At 44.1% G+C, this 27,963-nt stretch overlaps 2 protein-coding genes across 4 annotated transcripts; one reads left to right on the top strand and one right to left on the bottom strand.

Moving 5' to 3' along the window:
* Window positions 1–59: 59 nt before the first annotated feature.
* LOC106550212 (RIB43A-like with coiled-coils protein 1) lies at window positions 60–15,612 on the top strand. The gene is made up of 7 exons (XM_087710925.1): window positions 60–235; window positions 3,270–3,351; window positions 10,729–11,073; window positions 11,327–11,445; window positions 12,458–12,685; window positions 14,352–14,518; window positions 15,375–15,612. The coding sequence occupies exons 1-7, from the start codon at window positions 119–121 to the stop codon at window positions 15,454–15,456; spliced, it is 1,140 nt and encodes a 379-aa protein (XP_087567051.1). The 5' UTR covers window positions 60–118; the 3' UTR covers window positions 15,457–15,612.
* On the bottom strand, window positions 10,329–27,245 carry LOC148048371 (3-hydroxyacyl-CoA dehydrogenase type-2-like). Of its 3 annotated transcripts, none has more exons than XR_015696076.1 (7): window positions 27,176–27,245; window positions 25,377–25,541; window positions 25,099–25,263; window positions 23,041–23,169; window positions 20,136–20,244; window positions 19,491–19,759; window positions 10,329–11,018 (listed from the first exon to the last, which is right to left on the bottom strand). XR_015696076.1 is itself a non-coding variant. In XM_087710926.1 (6 exons), the coding sequence occupies exons 1-6, from the start codon at window positions 27,209–27,211 to the stop codon at window positions 19,566–19,568; spliced, it is 798 nt and encodes a 265-aa protein (XP_087567052.1). In that variant the 5' UTR covers window positions 27,212–27,245; the 3' UTR covers window positions 17,544–19,565. The 3 variants fall into 3 exon arrangements, 1 of the variants encoding a protein (XP_087567052.1); XR_015696077.1 differs by lacking the exon at window positions 10,329–11,018 and adding an exon at window positions 15,705–17,460; XM_087710926.1 differs by lacking the exon at window positions 10,329–11,018 and having other exon boundaries at window positions 17,544–19,759.
* Window positions 27,246–27,963: the final 718 nt, after the last annotated feature.

Raw genomic sequence — 27,963 nt, 5'->3', positions numbered from 1 at the left:
AAACTCGATCGATTTGTCACTGGCACAGAATCCAGAGAAGTCGCTCGGTCGTTAGGGGATCTCTGAACGGCCGGTCAGACGTTTCTAACGTTTCTCGCAGCCTGTTCCGGGTGCCACGATGTATAAGGTGGACCTTCAGGCCGACCTGAGAGAGGCGGCTGCTGTTGAAGCCCGACGGAACCGGGAGAAGCAGAGACAGAGCCGCATCTTCAATGCCCGTTACCGTACAATAGGGGTAAGACACCCTGAGTGGAGTATTGGGAGACGGAATGGGACAACTGGCCGCAGCCAACTCGCTCTGGTCACCTTAACACAGCAAACTCGGCGCGGGGCAATTTATCAATTCAATGTCATGATTTAAAATAATTTTTTATAGCAATAGCAGTTAAGACTTATATACCGCTTCATAGGGCTTTCAGCCCTCTCTAAGCGGTTTACAGAGCCAGCATATCGCCCCCACAGTCTGGGTCCTCATTTCACCCACCTCGGAAGGATGGAAGGCTGAGTCAACCCTGAGCCGGTGAGATTAGAACCGCTGAACTAGCAATAGCAGTTAGACTTATAAACCGCTTCATAGGGCTTTCAGACCTCTCTAAGCGGTTTACAGAGTCAGCATATTGCCCCCACAGTCTGGGTCCTCATTTCACCCACCTCGGAAGGATGGAAGGCTGAGTCAACCTTGAGCCGGTGAGATTTGAACCGCTGAACTAGCAATAGCAGTTAGACTTATATACCGCTTCATAGGGCTTTCAGCCCTCTCTAAGCGGTTTACAGAGTCAGCATATCGCCCCCAACAACAATCCGGGTCCTCATTTTACCCACCTCGGAAGGATGGAAGGCTGAGTCAACTCTGAGCCGGTGAGATTCGAACCGACGAACTGCAGTCAGCTGAAGTGCAGGTTTTTTTTAAAAAAATGTTTTCATTTTTGTCATTCAGATTTCATTTGGTCCCTCCTTTGGCATCCTTTCTTTAATGATCCTATTCCATCGGTAGTCCTTCGATATAAGTGTGTAACTCTTGTCCTGTAGTGAGTTGGCTGTGGCAAATTGGCCACAGTAAGTTAGCCGTGGCGACTTGGCTGTGGTGAGTTGACCCGTAGTGAGTTGGCCACAGCAAATTGTCATAGACCAGTGTTTCTCAACCTTGGCGACTTTAAGTCCTGTGGACTTCAATTCCCAGAATTCCCCAGCCAGCACAGCTGGGGAACCTGTCCTGGATTCTGGGAGTTGAAGTTCACAGGACTTAAAGTTGCCAAGGTTGAGAAACACTGTCATAGACACTGGTGGGCTGCTCATGTGTCCTTGCCTAATCAAAAGGAAAACACCAGACAAAATTCCTTGGGATGAGCAAAAGCCTCGAATGATCATCGAAGGGCTCTTTTATTAGAAAAAGTTAGTTACAGCGTCATCAAAAAGGAGCGTATCAAAAGGCATATATAATCACACATGGTACAAGTAAACTAATGAAAAGTTCACAGCATTCTACAAATAAACCAATAGAAAATCGCATCATGGCAAAGGGTGGGCAAAGGGGGAACAGAAGGTTACAAGCTGCATGGCATTGGGAGGGGGAATAGAAAGTTACAGCACAGCATAGGGGGGAGAAAGGGCATGTGTGGGAGTAGCTGGCTCTCATAGTTCTTGTTACATGAGGCTGCATAGTGAGTTATGACCGTTAGGCCAGAAAGATGTTTCTGATGCGATATTTTTGCATCCCTGTGTATGTGTGTTTCAGACAGGAGAAGCTGTCCTGCACGCAAACACCCGGAATGAACTCCAACAATAGACCCATTGGGAAAAGGGGTGCCTCCACTGGAAGCCCCAGGAAAGGAGCTCACCAGGGATAGAAATTCATCTACTTGCTAACCTTCCTGAATATAAATGTTGCTTTGCAGACAAATTAATGTTCAGTCGATGATGTGCAACGGGAAGCCACTGACTACATATATGCTTTGTTGGGATTGATATCTGAAAAGAACCCAGAAAGCAGTGCTTAATGTGCACCTTGCAAGCCAAGCAAACATGATTTGAGATGGGTTTCTGATTCTACTCTATACATGACAACCTTGGTTTACTGATTTAAATACAGCATTGTGGAAAGCTGGAAAAAAGGGTTAAGAAACTCCATTTGAACTTAGATGTAAAGGCAGTGTATGGAAATCTATGATTCACTTTGGGCTGGAGATCTCTAAAACTGAATAAATGTACAGGATTACCATGAATTGGATTTTGAATGGAGAAAATGGGTTTCTTTGTGTCATGACATTTGGATTTTGTTAGCTTTGAACTCACTGAAATAATATATGAAGGAAATAGGGCTCCAATTTTACCTTCAGCATCATGAAATTTAATGCAAAATTGAATTGCTTGAACTACACCTCCACAAAAAAGTTTAATAAAGAGAGATTGGGTTGATACACAGCATAAAGCCATTGTTTAATGAAGGTTTACTTATCTAAAACATTTATGTAACTCTGGCTGGCTCTCAATCCAAAGTTAAAACAGTATCGAAAACTCTGTTAAAATTATAAAACTAAACACCTTACAAATGTTAAACCACAATTGGTTTGGTTCCTGCAATTCTTAAGTCAAAATCATTTTCTACTTTTAATTTACATTACAAAATTGGCAGTTAAAGACATTTTATCAGAAAAGTAAAAAGACTTGGAATTTTGAAATATACTAAAGCAAGATATTAAAACATAACTCACCATCAGCTGCAAAAAAAAAAGAAGTTAAAAATCAGGTCCAATGTGTTCTTGCCAAGCAAAATTCTAATGATGAGAGACATAACAGGGCCTTTTAGATGACCTGAAAGAGTAAGGCAAATCATGAAAGGAGGTGAAAAGTACTATTTTTTTAACTGCCAGATTCGTCTTTAACAAACGTTTGCACTGTAAACAAAAACACAATACAATGAAACAATTTAAAATAAAGTTAAACCCCAATCACCATTTCACAATCACCCTCTGAAAGTTCTGTCAACATCTTGGCCCAGGTACTTGGGGGGAAAGCCAGGTCTTCAGTGCTTTCCTGAAGACCAACCCAACTGTTCATTGCTGCCATGTAGTGGTTGTTCAGATTTTTTTAGATACGATGGCCCTAGATAAAGCAAGTCTTGTTATTTTGCCATAATATACAGTCTTTAAGATACCTTTGCTTTTATAGCAGTTGGATGAAGTGGGAGGGGAGCATCCTATTTGCTGAGGAGTTGCCTCGCCTTATTTTGCAATTAAGCTGCATGGTCATTTATGTCCCTTGCCCTCAAGGTGGACACAGAAGGCTTGAAGAGGCAAGTGGAAGAGCGCAAACTGAGAGAGAATACAGAGAAGCGACGAGAGGAAGCTTTTGGTAAGCCTGTCTGGTCCACTGTATTGAACCTGCCCTGGATTCTTGGTTAATTTTATGGAAAAACATGTTGGCAAAGTGAAATTTGTTTAACTCATTAAGAGCAGTGAGAAGAATCTTAAAGACTGACATCCTGGCTGACTGAGTCTATGAGTGTTGCATTTAACTTGTGAGAATTATTTTTGAGTAGCCATATATAGAATTGTACAGTTTTAATTATAATTTTTAAAGAAAATAAGATGCTAGTGATAGCTGGGAAAAACAGGTACAATAGGACCAGTCTACCATTTTGGCAAATGAAGCTGGGGAAAAATCTCCTGGCATGGTCTGCTGGAGAAAAAAACAGCAGAACTCTTTCCCCACATCCCACTTCTCTGTCCACCCATTAAGATTTGAAAGCAGGTTCTCTCTTTAGATCCAGACCCTTAGTGACAACTGCAGGGATCTCAGGGTGGCCCCTGGTACCAGGCAGACTCCAACTCTTTCAGCTTTCTCCAAAGCTGTTAAGACCTGTCATTTTCAGTAGGCAGTTGAGGCCTAGGAAGTCGAGGTGGCGCAGTGGTTAAATGCAGTACTGCAGGCTACTTCAGCTGACTGCAGTTCAGCAGTTCGGCTGTTCAAATCCCACCAGGCTCAAGGTTGACTCAGCCTTCCATCCTTTCGAGGTGGGTAAAATGAGGACCTGGATTGTTGTTGGGGGCAATATGCTGACTCTGTAAACCGCTTAGAGAGGGCTGAAAGCCCTATGAAGCGGTATATAAGTCTAACTATTGCTAACTATTGCTTGAAGTCATATTTGTTCCCCTGTGATAGATGAATGTCTTATATGTGTGGCTAATTCCTTTATGTTGAGAAATTTAGGCTGATAAGATTGTATGTTGTTTTAACCTAATTATTGGTTATAGGCCTGTAAAATGCTCAGAGCCACTTAGAACCAGAGCAGAATATCAGCCAAATAAATAGATAAACTCACTTCACTATCTTCTGAGTTTTAACCAGAATTTTTCTAAGCTCAGCATCTGCATTTGAGGGTTTAATTTAAAAAAGTAGTCAGCCTAACAAGAAATATGTAGTTGGGCCTCGCAATATTTCTTTCTTGTGCCTTACCATGTGAAATATGCAGTAAAAGCTGGCGGATGGTATCATAATGAACTAGTACTGAAATAGTTTCCAGAAAGAAGGAAGCTTTACATCATATCAAAGGTGTATCACAGTTCTCAAGCAGAAGGATTTATTGGCAGTGAAACTTTGAAATAGCTTCCATGGAAGGTCTGGGGTCTTACTTTCATTGTATATTGATAAAATAAGAAGGAATAAAGGCCTGCATAGTGGTGAGTTATGCACAACCAAAGTCACAACCAAAGTTCTTTGTAATGAGGTACATCTTAAGCATTTAGTAAGAAAGCCATGATTTCTTGGGTTGTAGCCAAGCTGTGATGCCCTTCCACAGCCTCAAGTGCAGGGCTTCCTCCAAATATCTTAAAATACAGAGTACATCCCGACAGAAAATTTTTCAACAGGTGTTTCCGCTTCAAACCTTTAGAGCCTTAAGTTTACAATAGTTCCATAAAGTATGCTTACGTATATATTTATTATTATTATTATTATTATTATTATTATTATTATTATTATTATTATTATTTCAATTTAAAACAAGTACAATATCTTTCTTTACATGTTATAGAAAATGTATCAGTCAGTCACAAATAAACTTTGGTACATCTCCTCCACAGTCAACAAACATAACTCATATTAACTCAAGTATTTTAACTCAGATATTCATACAAATCACCATTGTCATATATCCATTTTCATTTGACTGTAATTATTATTTGAAAATATTGATAATAATAAAAATCTTAAACAATACATGCCCACACCAGTGGGAAAAGAAAAAATCAAAACAAAAAACAAAAACAAAAAAGACAAAAACAAAGGAGACAAAAAGAACAAAAGACAAGGCAGGGAGGAAAAAAAGAAAAAAGAAAAAAAGAAAAAAAAACACAGGTTTATATATTAAAAAAAAAAGTATATCAGCTGGTTACAATACGTTTTGGTGCATCTCTTCCATTGATTCATATTAATTCAAATATCTTAACTCAAATGTTTACCATATTGACATCATTATACCTCCACTTCTAGTTAACTACAGTTATTTAAACGTCTTTCAACCTTAACTATGCCAAAAAGTGAATTCATAACTACATGCTGACATTTCATTTACTTGTTTGTAAAATCCTCTATTGACATCAAATCCTCATATCCTATTTTAACTGAATATCCATAATATTTAATACCAAGAATTCCATCCTCCATGCAATAAAATTTATTATCATTCTCCCTTCTTTGTAGTTGTATCATATATCATAACGTATGATATAGGTAAAGTATAAAGTATGCTTATTATTGAGGAAGCGGAGTTGAGATGGTGACAGAGCAGCAACTTCCCTGCTGAGCTCCTTATATTTTATTTCTTCTATCCATTTTTAAAACAACCTAACTGCACTGTATTACCGAGCCATGCATTTGGGAAGTAATAAATAGATAAAATTCACTCGAGTTAGTTGAACGTTTATGTTACCCTCGGGTCTCATCATCGTTTTTTTCTAGGAGACACTTTTGGCATCTCCTGTGTTGGAGACAGCCTGAGTTAACTGATAATGTCTTTAGAATCATATTCTATGGGGAGGTGGTTGAATGAAATAAGTGTGCTTCAAATCTATACATCTGTCTTTACAAAGCAGGGCTGTACCTCTGCTAACATTTTGCAGAAGTGCAGAAAGGTTGTAAATCTCCATTCTTTTTTTTTTTAATTTAAATTTTTATTAGTAAAAGAAAAATACAACAACCAATAACTGGTAGAAGACAATACAACATCCACTGTTTTGCTTTACATTTGACTGCGTTTCAAGACATTCCCATAATATCAAAATCATCATAGACATCAAAGGTTAGGTATCTTCTTCCCTCCCTCCCTCTTTCCTTCCCTTGTTTCTTCTTTCCCACTCCTTTCCTTCCCTCCCTCCTTCTCTCCTTCCCTCCTTCCTTCCCTCCTTTTCCTTTCCTCCTTTCCTTCCCCTTCCCTTTCCTCTCTTCATCCCCCCCTCCTTCTCTCATACCTTCCCTCCCTCCTTTCCTCCTTCCCTCCTTCCTTTCTCTTCTCTTGTTCCCTCCTTTCTTCCCTCCTTCCCTCCTTCCTATCTACTCTCCTTCTCTCCTTCCTTCCCTCCCTCTTTCCCTCCTTGCTTCCCTACCTTCTTCCCTCCCTCCTTCCTATCCCACTTTCTTCTCTTTCTTCTCTCCTTCCTTCTTTCCACCTCTCCCTTCCCTTCTCTCCTTTCTCTTCCTCCTTTCTTATTTTGGAGACTATAAAACAACCTTGGCTTCTTACTCATTATAATTACAGAGTCTTGGAAGTACAGTATGTAAGTACTTAGCTGGGACTATGTGAGCATCGTATCATCAAAATGCTCCAAATTAGAATAGTTCAGAAACGTTTGTGAGGTAGCTTCTTGGAAGGGACCATCAAGAAAATTCGGGCTCTTTTAAAATAGCAGTATACACAGCATTTCATATAGCTTTACATTATCTATACTGATTATTTCCTATGGATAAGCTCCATCTCTAATGTTTATTCAACAATATCCTAAGTAAAGTTCCTTTTCAGCATTGATAGCTTTCTCCTTTAGCTTCTGTTGCTTATTGGCTCAATAGAGCAGTGTTATTGTAGCCTGTAGCCCTATGGCAAACATAATTCTTCATGAATTATAAATTAAGAGACAATAAAATGCAATAATTAGCACAGAGAAGGAAGGCACTAGGCCAGTGTTTCTCAACCTTGGCAACTTGAAGTCCTGTGGACTTCAACTCCCAGAATCCCCCAGCCAGCATAGCTGGCTGGGGAATTCTGGGAGTTGAAGTCCATAGGACTTCAAGTTGCCAAGGTTGAGAAACACTGCACTAGGCAATGAAAGGGTGGAGAAGCCTGCTTAAAGGGAGAATTCCTCATGTGAGGTGCCATAAGATGAAGTGCCCTTTCTTACACAACCTCCCTACCTTCATTTATCAGGAAACACAGTGCCCTGAACAAGTAGACAAAAGGAAAACTATCCCTTAAATATTTGGGCCTCAACCGTTCAATAGCAATAGCAATAGCAGTTAGACTTATATACCGCTTCATAGGGCTTTCAGCCCTCTCTAAGCGGTTTACAGAGTCAGCCTATCGCCCCCAACAACAATCCGGGTCCTCATTTTACCCACCTCGGAAGGATGGAAGGCTGAGTCAACCCTGAGCCGGTGAGATTTGAACCGCTGAACTGCTGATCTAGCAGTCAGCTGAAGTAGCCTGCAGTGCTGCATTTAACCACTGCGCCACCTCGGCTCTAAACTGTAAAGATCAGCAAGGCCAAATAAGGTTGTCTGAATATTCACATAACACATAACCCATCAGCCTCAATTAACAGAACTATACTTAATTGTCTAAATCAGCATACGAAATCAAAACAAACCACATTACGACTTAATGTGAGGGCCCAGTTAATTCATCACTGTGATTTGTAAATGTAGGAATGAGCAATTCCTGGGTGGATGTAGTTAGCATCCCTAACTACATCCCTATTTTTTAGAGCTTCTTGGGAAATCTTGTTGATAGTGTCATGTTGAATCGGCGTGGGTGAAATGTTCTGCCATTTGGGGAGGGGGGGGGGAATGAGGTTTAGGTGTGGGAGAGGGATAGAAATCTTTCTCAGCATTAACACCCACATACTGCAAAAGGTCAGCCGGGAAAAATGCAATCAGAATTCAGCCATGCAATCTCCGAATTGCAGCTTTAGTATGATATTCGGATTTAGTGCAATTTAATGTGTTTTCTGATCCCATCATTCCAATTATGGTTGAAAATCAACTGGGGGGTCAGTGCAGATGACAAAATTACAGGTAGTTCTCAACTTGTAACAGTTTGTTTCGTGGCCATTTGAAGTTACAGCAGCCCTGAAAAAAGTGACTTATGACCGCTTTCCACACTTACAACTGGTATAGCATCCCCATGATCATGGGATCAGAATTCAGATGCTTGGCAACTGATTCACGTATATGATGGTTGGTTCCACCACAAAACCGCAGTCGACTAAAGCGCGCTCGATGAAACCGCGTACCTGACGTCATCACAGCGCGACGAAAAAAGCATGCTGTGAGCGGTAAAGCTAAAATTAACGCGTAAACCTAAACCTAACCCCCCGAAACCTAACCCGAAACCTAACCCTTAACCTAACCCTAAACCTAACCCTTAACCTAACGCTAAACCTAACCCTTAACCTAACGCTAAACCTAACGCTAACCCTTAACCTAACCCTAAACCTAACCCTAACCCTAACCCTTAACCTAACGCTAAACCTAATGCTAACCCTTAACCTAACCCTAACCCTAACGCTTAATGTAACCCTAACCCTAACCCTTAACCTAACCCTAAACCTAACCCTTAACCTAACCCTTAACCTAACGCTAAACCTAACGCTAACCCTTAACCTAACCCTAAACCTAACCCTAACCCTAACCCTAACCCTTAACCTAACGCTAAACCTAACGCTAACCCTTAACCTAACCCTAACCCTAACGCTTAATGTAACCCTAACCCTAACCCTTAACCTAACCCTAACCCTAAACCTAACCCTTACCTTAACGTGAATCGGCTTGCTTTAAAAGCGCTTTTTAAAGCGCCCTTTTTTCTCTGCGGTCGTATTTGTCGCGCTGCTGATGACGTCAGGTACGCGCTTTAATCGGGGGTGCTTTAGTGGACCGCGGTTTTGTCGTGCCACGTGATGGTTTCCGTGTCCCCAGGGTCATCATGTGATCCCCTTTTGCAACCTTCTGACAAGCAAAGTCAAGGGGGAAACCAGATTCACTTCACAACCGCGGTACTAATTTAAAAGCTTCAGTGATTCACTTAACAACTGTGGCAAGGAAGGTCATAAAATGGGACAAAACTCACTTAATGTCTCACTTAGCAACAAATTTTGGGCTCAATTGTGGTCGTAAGTCGGGGACTGCCTGTAATAAGGAGAAAATAAGTCACTTTTTGCATGGCAACAGGAAGTCATTAACGAAAGATCAGTCAGTAACACCATTATTGCATTGAAAAGGAAGCAATTAGAAACAGACACTGTATAAAGAAAGCTTCTAATGATGGAGGACAGTAGCCCTACAATACCTAAACCAGGGGTGTCAAATTCGATTTTATTGAGGGCTGCATCAGGATTGTGTTTGACCTGGGCGGGGGGGGGGGAGCTGGGAGGGCATGGCCAGCTCGACGTCACTTGTAGTGGCGGCCAGAGAGCTCTGCCAGCGAAAATAGGCTCCCGAGCTCCGTTTTCCTTGGCAGAGGATTGCAGGAGGCCGTGGCAGCTGAAAACAGAGTTTGGGAGCCCGTTTTCGCTGGCAGAAGCACCACGGGGCCGATCCTTCGGTTTTCAGGGCGGCCCCGCAGGCCAGATCTAAGTACCCCGCTGGCCAGATCCGGCCCCTGGGCCTTGAATTTGACACCCTGACCTAAGCTATGACTGCATTTATATAACATCGTAAACTTTGTAAAAGGTGTGTATCTGGCTTACTGTTGTGTGAATCAAGCCAACGTGATTTATTTACATTGTTGGGCTAATTGGATAGTTAGTTTATCCAATATATTAACCTATTGGTAAATTAACCGTAGTTAAGAGAGAGCCAAGGTGGCGCAGTGGTTAAATGCAGCACTGCAGGCTACTGCTAGATCAGCAGGTCAGTGGTTCAAATCTCACCGGCTCAGGGTTGACTCAGCCTTCCATCCTTCCGAGGTGGGTAAAATGAGGACCCAGATTGTTGGGGGCAATATGCTGACCCTCTGTAAACCGCTTAGAGAGGCCTGAAAGGCCTATGAAGCGGTATATAAGTCTACTGCTATTGCTATTGCTATTAAGTATAATATATGGAAACTTGAACAGTTCAAACTGAATAGACTGTTGCTATAATTGCAGTATAAGCCCAAAATCTCTACAGATCAATAAAGGTCATAGAAAACTGGATGCAATAATTTTGACAATGGGACCAACTGTATATTATTAAAACATATTTACAAGGGATGCAATACTCAAAGAAAAAGATAGAAGCCAAAGATAGCAGCTGCTGAATTATTTAAAATGAGCCCTCGGGCAAACAGCGTTGGTGTGCTTGGGAATTTGTTAGGTTTTCATTTCCATACAGCTTGGATTTTCTGCAGGTTAATTTTTTATTAATTTTGGTGCAGAATATCCACCCCACCTCTTCACTCAGAAGGCCCATCCTATTTTATTCCAGACGGGCACATGGCACAAATTGTGCACTGCGTAGCACTGTCCTAACTTGTTTGTACAGATGCAGACAGGGTGCAGTGTGACAAGGTTGCCCAGATGTTAGAGGAAGAGGAGCAGCGGCGGAAGAAGCTGTTATGCCAGCATCTGGTGGAGTTCCGTGAGCGGGAGCAGCAGCCTTCTACGCGGCGGGAATGGGATATCCACGACCCCGAGGCGGTACGCAAAGGTCAGCCGGCCCGTGTGCGTGATGACGACCCACGCTGTGGCCCTTCGAGCTTGCAGTGCTTTGCTGGTGAGGATCTGAATGCAGTTGCCCGCCAAAAACTGCAGAAGGAGCAGAACAAGCATGCGCTGGAGGAGCAGAGAAATGAACGGAATAAGGAACTTGCTGATCAACGCTACGCGGGTACGTGTGAATTGGGAATGAGTAGCAGAGTTGTTCTTGGGATGGGAGGCCAACAAAAGGAAAGTTGCTCTGCAGCTGCCACTCTGGAGAATAACATCCAGCTGCTCCCTCTGCTGGCTCTGCCACAAACCATTTGGGTATAAGCAAAGAACAATAGCCACAGCTGTAATTTGATCATCTGTAATCCAACGGGATATGTTTTGTGGAGACTGTCTTTGCATTGCCCGTGTTTTACACCCTCCCAACCTTGCAGATAATCTGGAAGGCAAGAAAAGAATCGAGCTGGATTTGCGAGCCTGGGAGCTGGCGCAATTGGAGGAAGAATGTCGCAGGGCTAAAGCCATGGCATTAGCAGACTTTAACCGAGCCCAGGTACTTTTGGGTTATAGGTTATAGGTTATAGGTGCTTTATTTGTATGCCGCCCTTTTCCCTGGACTCAGGGCGGCTCACAGTTCAGAGGGAAGGGAGGACAAACTAGATTAAACACATAAGACAATACATCGTTAAAAGTACAACATTCATACAATTCGGGGGGGGGGGTTGAGGTCTTTAGCCCCAGGCCTGTCGGAATAGCCAGGTTTTAAGGGCTTTGTGGAAGGTCTGGAGGGTGGTGAGGGTACGAATCTCCACGGGGAGTTCGTTCCAGAGGGTCGGAGCTGCCACCGAGAAGGCTCTCCTCCGCGTGGTTGTCAGTCGACACTGACCGGCTGATGGAACTCGGAGGAGGCCTAATCTATGGGATCTAATTGGTCGAGTGGAGGTGATTGGCAGTAGGCGGTCTCTCAAGTACCCAGGTCCACTACCATGAAGGGCTTTGTAGGTGACAAGTAGCACCTTGAAGCGCACCCGGAGATCGACAGGTAGCCAGTGCAGCTCGCGGAGGATAGGTGTTACGTGGGTGAACCAAGGCGCATCCACGATCGCTCGAGCGGCCGCATTCTGGACGAGTTGAAGTCGCCGAATACTCTTCAAGGGCAGCCCCATGTAGAGCACATTGCAGTACTCCAGCCTAGAGGTCACAAGGGCACGAGTGACTGTTGTGAGGGCCTCCCGGTTCAGGTAGGGGCGCAACTGGTGCACCAGGCGAACCTGGGCAAATGCCCCCCTGGTCACAGCTGACAGATGGTGTTCAAAAGTCAGCTGTGGGTCCAGGAGGACTCCCAAGTTGCAGACCCTGTCTGAGGGGCGTAATATTTGACCCCCCAGCCTGGGTTCTCCCAGCCGTTCCTCTATGCCCTGTCCCAGGACACTGCCTCGAGGAAGGTGAAAGTTGGAAGATTTCGTGTCCCTGCTGTATCCCAACAGCTCACTAAGGGGGTGGGTGGGTGAAGGGAATGCCAGCCCCTTCGTAGCTCATCTCCTTTCTTTTGCCCCCTGAACCAGGCTGCAGAGGTTGCAGAGCAGCAACGTGTATCCCAGCAGCGTGAGCAGGATGATAACTATGCTGAGATCCATAACCACCTGACGGGCAACCTCCTGTCGGAAGACCCCAGCGTTGCTAAAAGCTCGTTGGGGTCAAACCGTGTGATTACCGACCGCTGGAAGGGGATGAGCCCTGAGCAGCTGCAGGCGGTGTGGCAAATGCAGAAACAACAGTGCCATGAAAACCAGGTGAGGGATAAGAAGGGGAGGGCAGAGGAGAACTAGTCCCTGTGGGGGAGAATGACCGCCAACATGGGAAACAGGGACAGGGAGTCCTCAACATACATAATCGAGCCTAAAATTTCTGTTGCTAAGCGAGACAGTTAAGTGATTTTTGCTCCATTTGATGACCTTGCCACAGTGGTTTAATAAATCGCTGCAGTCTTTACGTTAGTGACACCGTTGTTAAGTGAATCTGGCTTTCCCATTGACGTTGCTTGTCGGAAGGTCGCAAAAGGTGATCGCGTGACCCCAGGGCACTACAGCCGCATAAGTAGGAGTCAGTTGCCAGGTTTCTGGATTTTGATCACGCGACCATGGAGACAGTGTAATGGTTGTATGAAAAATGGTAGTCACTTTTTTCAGTGCTGTTAGAACTTCCAACAGTTACTATTCGAACTGTTGTAAATCGAGGACTACTAGTAATAGGTTTTGCATAGTAAAAGCATATTTATTTGTGTTACCCTTGAGCCAAGGTGGCGCAGTGGTTAAATGCAGCACTGCAAGCTACTGCTAGATCAGCAGTTCAGCGGTTCAAATCCCACCGGCTCAGGGTTGACTCAGCCTTCCATCCTTCCGAGGTGGGTAAAATGAGGACCCAGATTGTTGGGGGCAATATGCTGACTCTCTGTAAACCGCTTAGAGAGGGCTGAAAGCCCTATGAAGCGGTATATAAGTCTACTGCTATTGCTATTGCTATTACCCTGGATTGACCTGCACCCAGCTAATAATTCATAATCGATCAAGGCAGAAGGAGGACCTAGTTCTGTGATTATCCCATAAACATTCTCAGGAACTGCACGATATTGTAAGATCTTAATGGACGTGAAGATTCTTTTGTTTCCTTGGGAGGGAAGAATAATTCTGCCAGACATACGAATTGCTCGTACGGAGGCTTTGAACTGAGAGGTTTAAGTGATCCTGGAGTTGGACTGAGAGGTTTAAGTGATCCTGGAGTTGCAATTCTCTCAGCTTATTTTAGGGCAAAAGTGTGTTCTCTCTGCATCCGAACCTTAAAATGTGTAGACTGGCTGGGCAATTCTGAGATCTGAAGTCTACACATACTGTATAGAAGCTGTGAAGATTGAGAAACACTGCTCTAGACAATATCTTAAACACGCAGGCTACTTGCCCTGTGAATCTACAGTTAAGGAAAAAGAATGGAGACAAATGAACCTAATAATAACCACAGCCTTATAATGTCTCCAGTCTCTCTTCAATAATGGATCTTTTTCCTAACAGTTATTTCGGGGAAAGAATATGGTCTTATAAAAGTCCTCGTTTAGAGTATATTATATTTCCCTTCCCTTGAGGCTGGCATTATTAGTCAGTACATTTCCTTGGCCCATAATTGTATGAGAGGGGTGGGTGACAAAACCTGGAAGCCAGCTAATTCATTCTTACACATCTTGCAGTTTCAACTGTTGGAAAGGGCTTCACACCTCCTGTATCTCAGCGAATCCTTTCAAAAGCTCAGGTTTGGGTGAGCTGCGCCTAGATATGTGGCAACGCGGGGCAGAAGTTGAGAGTACAGTACAATAACTTGCTTACATCTCCTGTTTCAGTTCCTGGGGTGCTGAAATGGGGAACTGGGGATTGCCCTCCCAATGGATCTGTTCTCACATTTCACGCGCAGAGACTTCGGCAACTTGAAAGGCAACGGGATGCCGAGTGGGACAGGCAGAGGGAACTGGCGGATCGTGCAGCCGTGCAGATGGAGGAGCAGGAACAGCATTTCCGTGAGCAACTGAAGAAGAGCCTGGACGGTTACAACCACGAATTGGCTGAGGCACAGAAAGCCAAGTACGTTGTCCAGGGGTAAAACATTACCCAGAAGGGTGAAATGAATTTCCCTGGGTTTAAGCTAGCGTAGCGGGCAACAGAGTGAGAAATTGCTAAGATGGGAAAGAGCAGAGCTCTTCAAGCACAATCTTTGAACTCCTGTTGGGCATGCTGGGAATGCTTCCAATTAAATTCAGCCTTTCACCCGAAAGGCCTCCAGAATATGCCTGTTCTGTTGCAGTGTCTGCTGTCCGGAATGAGCTTCCCCACGATCCAGTTCAAAACACACACACACACACACCAACCACACCCCCATCCTGCTGATATTTCAAAAGGCCTGAAAGCCTTAGTTACTTCAACTAGGCCTTCGGCAAGAATAATTAAAAGCCCCGTTAGGTTGTGTGGGCTTGTTTTTCTTCCTGTCTGCTTCGTTCTCTTTTATTCTTTCTTGTTTATTCCCATATTGTTTTATTAATGATGATGATTTGTGAACCAATTATACTCGTTGGGAGGTATACAGATTTCATTAATAATAATGTGGCTTCAAAATTAAGCTGCAGATGGGAAGCTGCATGCTTAAAAACAAAACAGGCAGACTGGAAGCCAAACATTAATTTTTATACCTTTTTTTCCTGGGCTGCATTTTGAAAAAAAATATGCTGTTCATAACTCTCTAAAAAAAACACCACCTACTCAGCCAGGAAACCAGAGGCATCAAGATGCTATCTGTAGTTACTCAGTTATAGAAATGCATTATACACATGTCTGGTTTTTATGTATTCCTAGATTAAATTCTGTCCATGAAGGATTTCAGCCCAGGGACAAAGGAGGCGATAATCTCTTCCATACAATCTGACTACATTCTTTTCTTTGACAGCTTGAGGTATCTGGAGAAAGAAGTCTACACCAATGCGCCCACAGCCCACTATTATTTACAGTTTAATACCAGCAGCCGCTGATGGGAGATGCAGCTGGCAACAGCTTTGGTATGCAAAATAAAGTTGATTTTCTGATGGAAAAAGGACGTCTCCAGTGGCTGTAGAAGAGAGGTACCAGGCTGGACCTGAAATGTATCCCGGGCCTGTTTAAATGTGACCATGCAGAGTTTTGCAATTAGGGGAGGGGTACTTTCAAGATCAGATGTTTGTTACATGAAACATTACACAAAACATGTACGGATATATACCATATTCAGAGAATCAAAATGTCAAATATCAATTGTCTAGTGATTTTATAATAGTTTGCTTGTTATCTCCTTAACAAACAAGAGCCATCGTACAATCAAAGCTAACTATAACCCCGTAGTGTTTGCTTCTTGATCTCACGTGGGTTAAGTACTTCGTTTACATTTATCTGCATTTGCGACAAGCCAAAATGACAGATGAGTGGCGACAATATTATCCTGTAAATGCTGCAATTGTACACTTGCATATGAACTTGCAGGATACAAGGTGTAAAGTTTGAATTATGATGCATATTTTATCCACGTTGGTGCTCATAGTACAGGCAGTCCTTGTTTAGCGACCACGGTTTGAATTGGCAGCTCTGTCCTTAAGCAAAGCAGCCCCTAAATGGGGAGTCATATGTGGGAAATGGTGTCTTCTCTTTTCCGCTGGATAGCCAACTTGAAACTGACAGGACCAATCAGTTTCACACTTAATTTGCCTTTTAACCCTTCCCCCATCCTTTGGAATGCTCTTCCGAGTGCTGGCATAATTAGCAAAAAGGGAATTAGTCATAAGACCAAAAAGCTATGTATTCATATAGTTCAATAAACCAGATGTAAGTAATATTTGTTACCACATATTTTTATATGGCATTTGAGGGGGGCACTTCAGAAACCCTGAAAAATTGGGGCAAAGCTCTGTGCATTTTGAAAAGGATTTTAAAAATATATATTTAAACTGGCCCTTCTTTTTCTCTTCATTAAAGCAACCTGACTCTTTTCAGGCTTCAGCACAAGCACGAAAAAGCAAATTTTCAAGCTGATTTAATGAGGAGCAGAGAAGTATTGGGCTTGCACCAAGTCCAAAGTGCATTTTTCAAATCACTTTCACAATACGTACAGCTCTGAAAGTTGCATTTATTAAATACTGCTTTTAATCTCATATTTTTAGTGTAAAAATAGCAATTTATATTAACTCTCATCTCATTCCCTGCTTTTAAATATATTAGGAACTATGCCCAGAAAAAAGTCACACCCCCCCAAGAAGTGGGTCTGGGTTGCCAAAATACAGAAATTCAATAAGAGAAGATAGACATCATGATCCCAAGAGATTCGTGCGTTAAAGTTATATGGTGATTTTTGCAATCAACAACTGCAAACTATAGCCTTTTGTCAATAACTGGACATTTATGGTTTGATAAACCACGAATTAATAAATCAGGATAATCATATTGTTACATGATGTTACATACTTAGCCAGAAACAATTGTCTGTGTTTTTCAGAATTAGAGGGAAGTCTGTTGAAATAAATTGGAGACGCATTAAAAAATATAGCTTTCTATATGGCTATTAGTAATCAGGGGGAGCTTATACAGCAAGCGAAAGAAAAGAACAATATCTGACCAGTGATTTATGTAGATCAGTGGTTCTCAACCTTCCCGATTCCGTGACCCTTTAATACAGTTCTCCTCATGTTGTGGTGACCCCCAACTATGAAATTATTTTCGTTCCTACTTCATAACTGTTTTGCTACGTACTGTTAGGAATTGTAATGTAAATATCTGATATGCAGGATGTATTTTCATTATTACAAATTGAGCATAATTAAAGGATAGTGATTAATCACAAAAACAATATGTAATTATATATTGTGAAATATTTATCATTTACATTTTTATTCCTGTGGGTAGCTGTAGGGGCCCCAGAACACTGCTTTGCCTAGGGAGCCCATAATGCTGTTAAGTTGGCCCTGTGAATGCCAGCTATCGACTTGTGCCATAGAGCAGTGTTTTTCAACCTTGGCCACATGAAGATGTCTGGACTTCAACTCCCAGAATTCCCCAGCCAGCGAATGCTGGCTGGGGAATTCTGGGAGTTGAAGTCCAGACATCTTCATGTGGCCAAGGTTGAAAAACACTGCCATAGAGGATGCCAAGAATCTGTGGTGGGGTCTGAGGGCACCAGTTCCCATTCCTGGCCCTGCCATCTCTCTGACTCACTAGCACACCCACCATATCCGTAAGGGAGGGAAATTGAAAACCCCCTTAGCCTCTCACGATGATCCCCGCTACTTCAAATCCACACTTTTCTCAGCCACACCGCCGATCTGCGGGTCGAAGGGAGACTGGGGCATCGTCGTCAGTAGGGTCCTCCCTGGATTATTGGCGGAGCACAGGCCCAACAAACCCTCCTGGGTGAACGTGGTGCGGGAAGCATTGCGGCAACTGAAACCAGTGTGCCTTCTTAAGCTTCGCGCATGCGCCCTCGATCCAAAATGGCGACCACCGACCATGCGGTCCAATTGCCTGAGTTGGATTGGATTGGATTTATTCAATTTGTATGCCACCCTATTCCCGAGAGACTCAGGGCGGCTAACAATCGAAGAGGGGAGGGGGTACAGAAAAAATAAAAAGACAAACACATTTAAGAAACACAACAGTCATACCATCGAGTGGGGCTGAGAGATTCAGCAGCCCCAGGCCTGCCGGAACAGCCAGGTCTTAATGGCTTTGCGGAAAGCCGGAAGGGTGGTGAGGGTCCGGATTTCAACGGGGAGATCGTTCCAGAGGGCCGGAGCAGCCACAGAGAAGGCCCTCCCCCGGGGAGTTGCCAGCCGACACTGGCCGGCAGATGGGATTCGGAGGAGGCCTAGTCTGTGGGATCTAATTGGTCTGTGGGAGGTAGTTTTGGCTCTGATTGAGCTGCTCCACCCACGCCATCGATCCGTCACCTGAAGAATCCGCGTTGTCCTCCGGTGATTCTGTGATCCCACGTGGGATCGCCCATGGCGCACAGCCTGGGATCTCCCCCCACCAAATACCGGTGGCTTGGGGCTCGCTAGAGTGCAGCGAGCACAGATCATGCTAAGGCAAGGCTAGAGAGGCTAGAGAGGCGCAGGAGAGGTAGGAGGCCTCAGGAAAGAATTAGGAAAGGAAGTAAAACAAGAATAACAATCCGGAAAGTCACCTAAATAGCTCCTTTTGGGCCGAAGACCGAGTTTAATCTGGGGAGTCATCAAGCAGGCTCCCAAGAGGCAGTTCTGCCCCCCCCCCCCCGCAATGCCGAGCCATGTTCCCTGCTTCCCTTCCCACGACGGTGGCGACGTGGAGCTTGGAGTGTTCACGCTGCGCTGAGCCCCAAAAGTGGGATCCGTCTCCCACCTCCAGCTCCTTCCTCTGGGCTGCACCACCTCTTTCCCATCAAAGCTGGCAACTGCGCCCGCAGCTCCGGCGGCTTTCCAGCAAGTGAGAGGCCAAGAACCGGAGCACGGAGGCCGGTGTCTGGTGCAAATCCTTTGGCCATGCCCAAGGAGGCAGCGATGGCGGAGGACACACATCGAGCTGGCATGGACCTAGAAATCTCCGCGTGGGCGGAGACAAGGCGGGGCTGGAGAGTTGTGAGAAAAGCTGCTCTAAGAACCAAGCCCGATTTCTCAGTTTGGAGGAGTAAGGAATGCTGAGGCTCTCTGTAAGCCGGAGGAAGGGCAGCGATAGCGCCGATGCCTCAATTACAGCAGGGGCTGAAACGAGGGTCCGCTTAGTGTTGTCTCGGTTCCTAAGACCAGTGGTCTCCAACCTTGGCAACTTTAAGACCTGTGGACTTCAACTCCCAGAGTTCCTCAGCCAGCAAAGCTGGCTGAGGAACTCTGGGAGTTGAAGTCCACAGGTCTTAAAGTTGCCAAGGTTGGAGACCACTGCCTAAGACCATCTAAAATATGTGTTTTCCGATGGTATTAAGCGACCCCTGTGAAAGGGTCATTCGACCCCCCAAAGGGATTGTTGAGAACCACTGATTTAGAGTCAGATGTTAAACATTTCTTTTACTAACCTTGATTTTAGTACTGTGATTATAATCCAAGGAGAACAACCTTTTTTTTTCTTTCTTGCAGGCTTGGGGTACGGCTCAGGGATAGCTCAATCGGATAGCTCCGTCAAGCCGTATTACCTCGCCATTTAGCATAGGATTCTCCGCTATGCATTGTACCAGATGAGCATATTCTTCTGGAGCCCCAAGGCGACTTGGGAAAGGCACCTGTCGTTCGATGGATGCCCGAACGTTTTCAGAAAGTGTCCCCAGTAGAGGCGTCTCAAAGAGCCCTGGAAGAAAGAAATGGTGCTCAGGGCTGCTCCTCCTGGTGCTACACATTGCCACCCCCTATTAAGCAGTAGCCCATAATGTATTGTCTGCTCCAGGAGTTAAGTAGGGAGTTCACTTTCCTAATAATCGTGTGCCATGCACTGCTGAGGTCTGAGACCTGATAAGGGATTGCTGAGGAGCCCTTTGAACTACTAAGCCAAACAAAATAAAGTAAATTAATGAAACAATCAAACTTGATTATGAAAACGTATGTTTGCAAGGCTTCGATCGGGGTGGGGTCCGGCAGTCGCTACTGCTGGTTCACTCATGTCCGAAGACCTTTTAAAAGGTTGACTTTTCTCTCCTAGGGCTTAGATTCAGAGTGGTTCTGGTTACCTGGTGCAATGGTAACAACACGGATGCCAATAGAGGCAAGATCTCGGGCGATTGGCAGGGTCATTGATACAATGCCTCCTTTGGAAGCCGAATAGGCAGCCTGTCCCACCTGCACAATGAAAAAATAAGGGCTTAATTGCCTCAAAATGACATAATAAAACATACTCGCTTGCTATGAGCATATAAATCGTCCTCCAGGTACGGCCACATTTGGGCTTGGAATTTACGTTGCTAAGTGATGTGGTCATAAAGTAATGCATTGCATGATCATGTTGCTTAAGTATGGATGTGAGTGTGATATGGCTGCGACATCGGTCATCCCATTGATGCGTTGGTCATTGTGGGAGATGGAGGGAGTTCCAAGTAAGGAGCATGGGGATGCCACGGGAGAGTGGGAGAGACGCCCAGCACCAGCCATGCAAGAGTTGGGGGGGGGGGATATTCTGCAGTGTGATACAAGCTCAGAGGCAGGGGAAAAGAGGATGCAGCATGCATGAATGCATGGGTGTAAACATAGGGAAGCTGGGAAAAGAAGACACTGCAACTCCAAGACTTCTTGATACACACACAGCTCTGGGGATGTAAGAAGCCCCTAAGATACAACACAGTGCAAAGCCCAGCCCCAGCGTGGCTCAGCAGTGCAGCACAAAGCAGACTTTTTCACATGCCGTGGGTCATACCAAAAAGTAGAAACCCCTGAGCTGCAGCACAACCGTGGCACGACAAAACCGCGCTAGTCAAAATCGTGGTGATAAAATCGCGGCGCTAAAGCCGCGACGTCATCACCGCAACAACAGCGCGGCAACAGAAGGGCACTTTAAAACGGCGCCACGGCAGAAAGCCGATTTCAATTAAGGTAAGGGTTAGGATTAGGTTTAGGGGTTTGTTTTAGGGTTAGGTTTAGGTTTAGGGTTAGGTTTAGCGTTAAGTTTAGGGTTAGGTTTAGGTTTAGGGTACTGAGTGCTTGGGAATGCGCGAATTTGCCCTCCGCGATTATGTCATCGCGGTAGGGTCGCGTTTTTCCTTAGCGCTTAGAACGGCGCGAATTAGTCTTCGCGCTTATGTCTCTGCGGATAAGGGCTTCGCGGATTTGTGGTGGAACCCAGCACAACACCCAGCCCAATCCAGCAGCATGATGTAAAGGGGCTTCTTGCTGTCCTGGGAAGCTGCAGCTGCCCTAGCTGAGTCCCAGCTTCAGTCACCCTTACCGCCCTGCACTCTACCACCCCAGCTAACTGTCGCCATCTTTCCTTACTCCGACTCCTGGTGAGGCCTGCCTGATTCTCCGAGGCAGCTGCTGGCCATGTGAGGCTCTTCCCCAGGTCTTGTCGGGAAACTGCTATGCACAACCCAGGGAAAAATGCGGCCAGCAGCTACTTTGTAAAGGGCCAAGGTGAGCATGCTTTGTCAACAGTGGGAGAAAGAAGATGGCAAAAACCAGTTAGGGCATTAAGGGCTGCGGAGTGGAGGGGGCCCAAAGGGCAGATGGAAGGAAGAAAGATGGGGAGGAGGAGTTGAATTACCCCTGTAATCGTAAGTGCAGGCAATCTGCCAAACTCCTGATTTTTGATAACATGCCTGCAGCGACGCTATAAACAGCTGTAATTTTTGAGACCAGTTGTAAGCCCCTTTGTTCAGCCCCATCATAACTCTTAGCGGTGCCTGAACAAATGGTCATGAGCAGATGAAGTGTATTTTGAAACATAGAAGGAAAGTTCTGATTGGAATGTCAAACAGCATTGTAATAAAGTTGCTGGAGTTAAGGAGAGCCAAAGGAAAGGAAATGGCAAGAAATGTTGAATGTTTATTTTATTTATATGCTGCCCTTTTCCCCCGAAGGGGACTCAGGGCGGCTCACAACTCAACCAGGGAAGGGGGATACAGACAAAGATTAAAAACGACACATAACAATGCATAATTTAAAACACGACAGTCATACCATTCGAGACAGGGGCAACAGTTCTTTAGCCCCAGGCCTGTCGGAACAGCCAGGTTTTAAGGGCTTTGCGGAAGGCCTGGAGGGTGGTGAGGGTTCGAATCTCCACGGGGAGTTCGTTCCAGAGGGTCGGAGCAGCCACAGAGAAGGCCCTCCTCCGGGGAGTCGCCAGTCGACACTGGCAGCGGATGGAATTTGGAGGAGGCCTAATCTGTGGGATCTAATCGGTCTAGTGGAGGTAATTGGCAGTAGGCGGTCTCTCAAGTACCCAGGTCCAATACCATGAAGGGCTTTATAAGTGACGACTAGCGCCTTGAAGCGTATCCGGAGACCAATAGGCAGCCAGTGCAGCTCGCAGAGGATAGGTGTTACGTGGGTGAACCGAGGTGCACCCACGATCGCTCGCGCGGCTGCATTCTGGACAAGCTGGAGTCACCGAATACTCTTCAAGGGCTGCCCCATGTAGAGCACGTTGCAGTAGAAAGAAAAAGAACTGGAAATAAAAGTGCTGGGGCCAACTAATTTCAAATGTAGGTTTAATGGCATTTAAAAATCACATGAGGGATGACATGCTGACACTCCACGCCAAGGAACATAAGCCACGTCATTCCTTCTTCCCCGGCCCAATTGTTCTATTGTCCTTCAGATCTAGAAGGTCACTTAACTGAGTTAATGGTTAATTCCCATTACAAAAATTGTCCTTCTATTGCCCTTCAGGTCTAGAAGGGCACTTAACTGAGTTAATGGTTAATTCCCATTACAAAAATGCAAACTCTCTTACTATATTGCTAGGATCACTTATTTTGCCCGCTCACCCCAAAATCTGGTTTCTGAAGCACCCATATTTTAATGCGCCTGTATTGTAAGAAGTTTGACATGTTCATCTATATTCATTCTATTTGAATCATGGATTCCTGGCCTTTGCCAATGAAGCTAGGCCGACCAAAAAAAAATTAGCTTAGGATTTACCTGGGCCTCAAAGGCAGCCACGCTGGCAGTGTTGATAATCACTCCTCTCTGTCCATCTGAGTTTGGCTCATTTTTACTCATCACACCTGCAACCAGGCGAATCACATTGAATGTCCCAACAAGATTGACCTGAAAAACACAAATGAAATCCAAGAACTCAAAATCTTGATTATGTTTCCCCCATCCAAGCCAGCACTGCCAAGCAAGATCATTGCATTCCTAGTGGCCAAGGAAATACAATGCCTTCGTTCTGAATGGTCCTCTAAAAGAAAATTCAATTCTGCCAGTGTTTAGATAGCTATAATGAAAGCATCCACATCCAAGGAAGAGGAACTTGCAGGTTTGGGAGAAAACCTGGATTTAAAAATGTACTGGAGCTTAAAAGCCATTAAAACCCCTAGTAAACTTGCTCAGATGATAAGAAGTAGAAAGGAGCTAAGAACTGGGTGGTGAAAGGGCGTAAAATAAACTATTCTGGAAAACAGCATACTAGTTGGCTAACGTCCTGAAGAGGAGCACTACGACAATTTTAATGCAATTTAACTGGTGAATTATCTAAGTCCTTTCTGCCAAGATGGCTCCCCCCCCCCCCAAATTAGGTCTGGCAGGAGATCCATGTTCTGAGTCTGTTGATTAAGAATCACTATCTGCCAGGAAAAGTGTTTATTCTGTTATGGTACCCATCCTTTGGAAGACCATCCCTTCCAAAGATTACACTGGTCCCAAACCCTACTTGCCTATAGCAAGGCATGGTTTTGTCATTGAGCTTGAGAATCCCAATGTGTGGCAGAGGCCATGCAATGTTTGTGATGGTTCAATTTTTACCTCAGCTGATGAATATCGCTGGGTTGTTGTTGTTTTTTTAAAAAAAATTATTTTTGAATAAACACAAACAGACAAAACACAACGAACACCACAAAATATCTTCCATTACAAATTGTCAATTGGTTACAAACAACTTTCCTGCATCCCTTCCACAGTCATCACCTACAATTCATATCGTTATATTTTAAATTAAATATACATACATACATACATACATATATTACTATCATCATACCTCAATCTTCATATGACTATGATTGTTTTTACATCCCTTTATATAAAATATTCCAAAGTTTAAAGCAAAACCACATGATGGCATTCCATTATCTATTTTCAATATCATCCAGCAACTTTATATCTTTCTGACACTTTCTAAATAAAAATTATGTTTAATAACAAAGTTTCTAGACCTCCTTCCTTAATCACTCTTTACAATTTATATACAATTTCCCTTTTATCATGTCAATACAAATATTACATTATTATTATTATCAATCATTTATTTAACAATATCTGTCATCATTTCTTTTTTTTTTTTTTGGTCTTAGGTTAACTAAATTTGACTTACTCTTCTTTTTTAATGTTATAAGCTTTTATACATAAGAGTTTCTAAATTTCCTTTCATGATCACCATTTAGAATTCATACTAAATTTCCTCTTATAAAACCAATACATATGTGTGCATTGTTATCATTATCAATTATTTCTCTAACTATATCCATTATGATTTCATTTTTAACATAATGCAATATAGCTTAATTTGGCTGCTTAATTTTTTTTCTTTGCAAGTTTCATTAGCTTTGATTTTTTGGGGGGGCGGTCTCTTTTATAACAATAAAATTTCCTCACTAGATGAACACACTTTCTCTTTCCGCTTTCCTCCCGTTGTGGAGCTGTCCTAAGTTCAGCAACTTTTGGCTGCGATTCTGTCGCCGGCAAGAAGAGATTCTCTTGGATCAATCAGGGATTTTGCGATGTCTCTGAGATCAGCAATACATACTCTTCCCTGTCACCGTCTCTTTGGGATAGTTTAGGTCCAAAAGGACCATCCAGCGGCAAAAGTATCGATAGCGATCACGTCGTACCGCTGTGACGTCAGCTCCTGTCTCCTGGGTTATTTTTATTCTTAAGGAAGCCAGGTTAATTTAAAAAATAATAAATTGGAAGTACTTGGAATAAGATCAAATAAAAAAGGTATAATGAGCCACGGTGTCTGTCTCATAACATACTCACGTTGATGATTCTCTGGAAGTCCTCCAAACTATGAGTATGATCTTTATGCACATCGTACGTCTTCAATATCAGTACAATCGCAGCACAGTTCACTGCCAGATCTATATGGCCAAATTTCTCCTTTGCTGCGGCCAGTGCAGCCTTCACATCTGACTCTGATGTTACCTGAATAAAGACAGTTTTGAGAGTGTGATCCAAATCCACTGTTGTATTCTTTTTCCACATCCCTTACTCACACCTGGGGAGAAAACCCCAGCTCCCCATCAAACAATCTTTACATCAGCTGGAGTAAAGATGCATCTGTCTCCCAGCGACTTGGCCACGCTTTCGCCATCAGACGTTGGCAGGTCCACAATCACAGCACTGCCTCCCTGTTGTATTAATCGTTCCACTGTGGCACGGCCCAGCCCAGAAGCCCCACCGGTCACAAAGCCAACCATGCCCTGGTGGGTAAAGGAAATAAGAAGATTACTACCCCACAGGGGTATTGTTGTGGAGAAAATAGGAGAAGGAAAGTGTGTTAGATATGTTGGCCACCATGAGTTATTTGCAAAAATAAAAGGTGGGACAAAAATAAATAAAATAACTACAGACTTGACAGGCAGTACAATTGGTAATGCAATACAATCCCATGTTACTAGATATGTTAAAAGTTTGTCTCCCCCTCCCCTTTGGGTTGTGAGCCGCCCTGAGTCCCCCCAGGGAAAAGGGCGGCATATAAATAAACCTACAATCTACAATATGTGCCTCCAGACCTCCCTCAGTATAAAAGGCAGTGCAGTATTTCAAAAAGAAAATTTTGCTCTTTCTTCTAGTTTCTTTGCTTCAGAGAAAAGCAAGAGTAATGGCTTTCAAGTCCTTCTTCCTCTCCTCTGCCCTGGGTCTTTTTCTCCAGGAAACAATGGTTTACAGAATTGCCTCATGTGACCATTTGGGAAAACACTTTCTTCCTGGACAGGTTTAGTGCAGAGAGACCGCCTACTGCCAATTACCTCCACTAGACCGATACGATCGCATCGATTAGGCCTCCTCCGAATTCCATCTACTAGCCAGTGCAAACTGGCAACTACCCGGAGGAGGGCCTTCTCGGTGGCTGCTCCGACCCTCTGGAACGAGCTCCCCATGGAGATTCGGACCCTCACCACCCTCCAATCCTTCCGCGCCGCTTTGAAGATCTGGCTGTCCCGGCTGGCCTGTGGTTAAGATTCCAACCCCACCCGAATTGTGTGACTGTTGTGCTCTCTTCTAATATGTTGTATTGTTTCCATATTGGAATACTGTTTGTCTTCCCCCCCCCTCCTTTTTTGAATTGTGAGCCGCCCTGAGTCCCCCCAGGGAAAAGGGCAGCATACAAATAAAGGAAAAAAAAAAGTGGCCAGTTTGTAAAATGACTATTTTGCCAGCAAAACTGTCTGAATGAGAAACAAAAACTAACTCCATAAACCCTTGCAGGGGGGGGGGGCTGCTTTTATTTGCATTTGAAGGGCAGAAAAACATAACTTTCAGAAACGTATCAGAGGTGGTTTCCTCCATATGCTTTACCAAATACGTATTCAGTTGGAAGAACCCTTCTTGGCAGTGGCAGGATTTGATCTATGGAGATTCTCAACAGGGTCACAATTCTCCCAAATATGCTTTTCCAAGGCAGCTGGACGTTCCTTGGTTTGGCTTCTCATCCAAGAAGTGAAACGTTTTGCAAAGAAACGTTTGCAAAGAAAAGAAAACGTTGAAAGATTTGGAAAAATGCTTGAAATTTTGCTGCACTTGAAGCTGACCTATGGCGTACGTATTGCATTTGCTGCGATTGTATTGCATTTAACTACTCTGGCACATTATTCCTTAGGATAATTGCCGGAACAGAGGAAACTCCGGATTCTAAAATGAAACGTGTTCTTCAGAGCCTCCCAAGACTGGGGATTAAATCCTCTGGTCCCTTTCTCTACTCGAGGACGGTCTCCCCCAATTTCTCCTTCCCTGCTGCGGACTTCCGTGGTGTTAGCATGAATCCTCCCCCTCCCCTCCCTCCGTAGCCAAGTCCATTGGCGGCGTCCCACATAGTCTCGCCCACTTATATTACCTTCAGGCTCCTCAAAGACGACGAAGACGACGCCATGATACTCTTCAAAACATCGACTCTCAAGCCCCGCCCCCCCAGAGGGGCGGAAGCGGAAGTGGCGGTCAGAGTTGATTGATGGTCCTTCAAGGTTGGCTTTGTGTTACCCAATCCTACCTGTAGCCCCAAACTCCTCTCCTTCTTTGGTTTTATGGTCCTCGCATCTACGTCCAGCCAGATCTTGGTGAAGATCCTCTTCATTTGGCAAAAGGGCTGGTTTTTTTTTATCTTGGGCCAGGACTTCAGAGCCCAATCTTACACAGACAGCATTTAGGACGCTGCTGTGCTTTTTTGCAAGAAAGCCTCTAAGAGAGAGTTGCGTTCAGCTAACTCAATCGCTCCCTGGGGAGGGGGTGCAAAATTATTAGACATCAAGGAACTCTGAAAGAAACAGGTGGTGATGATTGAAGGGGGCCTATTCTGACACTGGAAAACTATGCAAATCGAGAGCAGTTAGATATATTTGGCTGAGAAACTACAAAGCTAGACTAAAAAAGTTTTTTTTTTTAAAAAAAGGACTTATAAAAAGGCATTGGCAATCTACTTGTATATTGATGCTAAGAAAACCAAACAGAGGTGCCCAAAAAGATAACCAGGAGTGGCGCTTACATACAAGTCTCTCTCCATGAACCCAAAATTATGGGTTTGTAAATATTTTTATTCAATTGTATTCTTCTTCTTAGCAGTATTAATGCCTAATAAGCTTATGGCTAAAGTTAACAATAGAAGCCATGACATTCGTTTAATATATT

Source organism: Thamnophis sirtalis, unplaced genomic scaffold (genome assembly GCF_051295495.1).
Source record: "Thamnophis sirtalis isolate CommonGarterSnake01/CBP01778 unplaced genomic scaffold, rThaSir2_p1.2 scaffold_3, whole genome shotgun sequence".
In the NCBI taxonomy this organism is placed as follows: domain Eukaryota; kingdom Metazoa; phylum Chordata; class Lepidosauria; order Squamata; family Natricidae; genus Thamnophis; species Thamnophis sirtalis.
Note: the sequence above shows the minus strand (reverse complement) of the source record. Positions and strands in the feature narration are given on the sequence as shown.

Bases quoted from the DNA above. Each gene is read 5' to 3' on its own strand.
- LOC106550212 (XM_087710925.1), top strand. From the start codon at position 119: ATGTATAAGGTGGACCTTCAGGCCGACCTGAGAGAGGCGGCTGCTGTT. The intron at 236-3,269 runs GTAAGACACCCT...CTTGCCCTCAAG, and splicing joins CCCGTTACCGTACAATAGGG to GTGGACACAGAAGGCTTGAA. The intron at 14,519-15,374 runs GTACGTTGTCCA...TTTCTTTGACAG, and splicing joins GCTGAGGCACAGAAAGCCAA to CTTGAGGTATCTGGAGAAAG.
- LOC148048371 (XM_087710926.1), bottom strand. From the start codon at position 27,211: ATGGCGTCGTCTTCGTCGTCTTTGAGGAGCCTGAAG. The intron at 25,542-27,175 runs GTAATATAAGTG...TTTACCCACCAG, and splicing joins CGTCTTTGAGGAGCCTGAAG to GGCATGGTTGGCTTTGTGAC. The intron at 23,170-25,098 runs GTGAGTATGTTA...TGTGTTTTTCAG, and splicing joins ACTTCCAGAGAATCATCAAC to GTCAATCTTGTTGGGACATT.